Consider the following 4,695-nt stretch of genomic DNA (forward strand, 5'->3'; position numbering starts at 1 on the left):
GAATATCTGAAATGTTTATTTTGTCTGTTCATTGAAGTCTTCTTGCACTGTACAAAGTTCTTTAATTGAGAGCTGCTTGTATTTGGTACATTGTTGGGCCTATTTTTATTTTAAAAAAAAAAGTACATTCCTTTATCAGACATTTAACAATGAATGTCACCATCAAGTGGCCAGATGCAAGTATTACACCCACTCTTTTTGCGTTCAGAACACGTGGGTCCTCTGAAAATGAATATATTGAAAAGAACACTAAATGAAAGAAAGCTTAATGATCACAAAACATGGGAAGTTGTATTATCAATGACATTGATCAGGACCAACAAAACAGAGTTAGAAGACGTTAAACAAAAGGGAAAAAAAGTTCAACTGCTAGATAGAAGTCTGACTTTTCAATTATATGTAGGGTTTTACTTTGGGCTTGGACCATGCTGAATTTTCGAAGGCTCGATCTAAACTCTTATAGTGAGAACTTTCTTTACACTTTTAGTTCTGTTTTCTAACTCATTCCTGTCCCAATTGGCCTAATCCTTAAATCATCTGTGGGAAGCCTGATTAAGTGTAAATGTCTTTAAATAAATTGTCTTTTATTGATTTTTATCTCTGCATCCTGTTTTTTTTTAATTGCATCCAACATGTAACAAGGTTAAAATGTGTCTAATTACTTTGCCACTCTAAAAAATGTGTTCAAGATCTTTTCTCCCCATACAAAATGCCAAGAAAAAACAAAAGGTAAACTAAGGTCAGTCTACACCTCTCTTTACAAATCTGCACTTGGCCGCAGGATGTTTGTTGAAGTTATTTTAAAAGAAGCTACACCTACTTCTGCATGCCTGTTATGTTGCACCACCTTTTACTTCAACAGTGTGCGTTTCACCTTAGCAATTGCTCATCATCAGATAAATAGGACGCTCTGGTTGTTGTGACTCCTCTTGACCGTCTTTCAAGACATTCAGCAAATCCATCCAAAGGTGAGAAAACCTAGAAAATTCAGATTAAGAGAAGACACTAAAAATACACCAACAGTGCTGTGTATTGCTCACTTTATCCCAGATTATAACAATAAGTAAAAAAAATTCAGTTGTTTCTGGAATTACGACATACAGATTAAAGGTAACTTTTTAAGTTAATCTTTAAGCAGCTACTGAGCATAACGTCTCATGTCTGCAAAGGTTTTTATTTGTTTGATGTTATATTCTTAGCTTATTGTGTTTTCATAAGCTGTAAGCAGGAAAACATCATAATGAACATAAATAAAGCTTTAAAAACACCATTCTATGTGTAACAAGGTGAATTGAGCTACTGACACAAATTGCCTTCTCAATAATATTGTAATCCATTAATTTTGCATACATGCCTTAACATAAAGTTAAAGCAGGCACATGTTTCCTACAAGTAAAGTAGCACATGTATTTATTATTGTGAAAGAGAAATGCCTATGATGCATATGGAGCAAATTCTGAAGGGCAAAAACTCTTTCAGTGTGGAGAAGATTCAGAAGCTGTCTGAAAACAGATCGCAGTGCATAAGCTTTTCATAAAACAGGTGGTGGACAGGTTAAACAAGGTCTGCGATCTCAGGCTGCTTGGGATGTTTTGATTTGCTTTCCTTTTTATTATGTGTAACCGCTTGCATCCTTTACATTCACTTCATAATAAAAACATGACACATTACATGCAAGTTCTGCAAACAACATCTCCAGCCCTATGGGATGTTGTTTATAAAGTTACACATTGAAAAAAGTAACAGCAATATTTTAGGTTATTTTGTCCAATAAAATAAATCGGGGTCCATTTTTTTTTTCAAAGACATATTTTCACTATGTTAAGTTTCCAAATGTCACAGTTCCAACATTTATAAATATTTAGTTCACAAACCAAACATTCAGCTGCAAACTAAATAGTTTTTCTCACAGCTAAGTATTGAGCTAATATGCATATTCTCTTGTTTTGTTAAGTGGAAGTGGACTACCAAAATAAAAGCTGAGTCTTCCAAACTTCTATATTGCTTCAGTGCTAATACAGTCACAGCTGCTGTTTATGGTAAATGTTTGCATTGCCTTTAAAACGGCTCGTCCATTGTTTCTAGATACAATCTGGGATAGAGTTTGGAACTGTGACATTTTACAATTGAATAAATAACATGGTGAAAATATAATTTTGGAAAAAACATGACAAATGAACGAACTTTACAAGAAAGAATGTTGTAGAATTTCAATGTCCAGAAGTGCAAGCCTGATTAAGAGCTATCCACACAGACTCACTTCCCAAAGTGGTAGAAAATACCAGACTTAGACTTAGGAGACTTACCAGACTGTTCCCTTTTTTTTGTTGACATCATCAAAATGAACAGAAATAACTGTGCTGAAAAAGAACAATGGTTAAAATGACTCAGCTAACAAGCATCCTGCTGGGGCCTATCGATGAGTCAGCATTTCACCTGTTGAACTGGTTAAGCTGAGTGGAAAGCACCTGCTTCATTCCCAGAACTTACATTCGGACTGTCCACTGTGACAAAGATGGGGAGGGGTGCTGTTTGTCAACAACCAACAGCAATAGTCCTGCCACAATTTATGTATGGGATTGGGACTTTGACTGGGCCATTCCAGAACATCTGCCTTGTTGTCTTCAAACCACTTCTGTATAGCTTCAACCGGATGCCTCAGATTGTTGTCTTGCTTAAAAAAAAAATTAAAAAAAAAAGTTCTCCGAAGTCGTAGTTCTCTTGCAGATGGAAACAAATTGTGCCCCAAGATTTCCCTATATTTTGCTGGACTTATTATTTTTTTACCTTCTACCTCTACGGGTCTTCAAGGGCCTCCTCCTTTCACTTGATCTTGGAGTCTCCTTGAGTCTCGATGTGAGATTTCCTCAACAGGGGATTTCTCATTGCCATGTTCCCATAAAGTTTCGACTGGAACCAACCCCAGGGAATGTATGCAGAGTCTCTCTCATCTTGACTGCTGAAGTTTTTAACTTCTTCAGCTTAGTCAAAGGAGTCCAGGTAGCCTCTTTCAGTAGTCTCCGTCTTATAGTGTCAGCTTGTAAGGATGGCCCGATCTGAGAAGATTTACACATGTACCATATTCCTTCTGTTTCTTGATGAGGAATATAAAGGGGTATTACATACATACTTTCTCTATGAGAGGCAGAGAGAGGAGCTACACAAGGGCCTTTCAAGCTTTTTATCCTTCAAAAAGTTTGCAACCAGGTCTTTTTCCTACTTATTTGTGCTGCCTTATGTCACACCTCATTCCACTACATTTTATTGTTCTACCACATAAAACCACTAGATGATTTACTAAAATTTGTTGTTGCATCGTAGGTGACTCAAAAAGGCATCTTGAAAGTATAAATACATTAAAATGACACAGCAAATAATTTTACCTGCCCAGTTTAGATAGGTATCCCAAGGCCTATTTTTGTCAGATGATACTCTTGGAGAATGCCAAGTTACGTACACAGTGAGTTTTGTTTTGGAAAGAAGTCAAGCATTACTTTTAAACGCCCCAACCTGAATAACAACTTTTCATGCATTCCTCCATGCTGCACTCAAGCCCTGTTTTTATCTTTAGCCTTTGACAAGCTTGCTGTCACAGTTTACTTCTGCTTCTTCAATGAAAGTCATCAGAAGAACCCCTGGACATATTTGATATTATACACTTTGCTATCATATTTTTTATTTTATTTTTTTTACTTTTTTGACAGATAAAATGGAAAAAGGTAACGGACCTCCTCCAGATACTGAAGGTACTTTAGAAATTCCAGATATCCCAGCGCCACCATATCCTGGCCCACCTTTGGACCCCAGTGTGCTCACCAGTCAGCCTAATCCCGTTGATCATCCTGCTGCTGAGAACGACAACCAGCTGGTGTCCAAGTCTGTTCATCAGGAACATTCCCAGGGTGTTGATCAGCAGCAACCTCATTCTTCTACTCAGCATGTTGGTCAGGAAAGTGCACAGCCAGACCCTCAGCAATACCCCCAACCTGGAGTTCAGCAATACCCCCAACCTGGAGTTCAGCAATACCCCCAACCTGGAGTTCAGCAGTATCCCCAACCTGGAGTTCAGCAGTATCCCCAACCTGGAGTTCAGCAGTATCCCCAACCTGGAGTTCAGCAGTATCCCCAATCTGGAGCTCAGCAATATCCCCAACCTGGTAAGAGATCAGAAACCATATCAGTGTCACTAAACCTGCATGATCATAAGGGAAAACTAAGTTATTGTGTATCTTCATATATGTATGTGCTGTAATGTGTTGACCAGTTTAAATTTCATTCAGTTAACTGCAAGTTCAATGTTTTTATGTGTCTAGTTCAGCAACCAGTTGTGCAGTATGTTGCCACAACACAACAAAATCAGATTCTTCACTCAGGTGAGTCTATCGTTTGTCAGGTTTGTTTCTCGTTACTGAAAACTAGATTAAAGTTTAAAATATGTGTGCTAGTGTTTCAGAGATGGTGATGGGTCTTAATATATTACTGGATTGGACAGTGTGTATTGGTTGTGACATGCGCCTGCAGACTATATTACTTTGCATTGAGTCATATGAACCAAATCGTACTGTAAGGATGTGGGATGACCATGAATCTGTCACAAAATGGCCATATTGCCCTTATTTCCTGTCTGATTTCTATCAAATATGGCTTAAGTTAAAGCTGAGAAAATTGCCAAGGTTGTGATTTTTAAAAATATTT

General features: G+C 37.6%; 1 protein-coding gene across 1 annotated transcript in view; it reads left to right on the top strand.

Moving 5' to 3' along the window:
* Positions 1-683: 683 nt before the first annotated feature.
* The window catches only part of LOC103150555 (cell death-inducing p53-target protein 1 homolog), a 7,712-nt gene continuing 3,700 nt past the window's right edge, over positions 684-4,695 (top strand). The window contains exons 1-3 of the mRNA XM_007570234.2: positions 684-968; positions 3,705-4,157; positions 4,314-4,373. Coding sequence (XP_007570296.1) covers positions 3,710-4,157; positions 4,314-4,373 — 508 coding nt within the window. The 5' untranslated portion in view covers positions 684-968; positions 3,705-3,709. The remainder of the gene's footprint in view (positions 969-3,704; positions 4,158-4,313; positions 4,374-4,695) is intronic.

The sequence above is a fragment of the Poecilia formosa genome, unplaced genomic scaffold, assembly GCF_000485575.1.
Source record: "Poecilia formosa unplaced genomic scaffold, Poecilia_formosa-5.1.2 Scaffold256, whole genome shotgun sequence".
Taxonomy (NCBI): Eukaryota; Metazoa; Chordata; class Actinopteri; order Cyprinodontiformes; family Poeciliidae; genus Poecilia; species Poecilia formosa.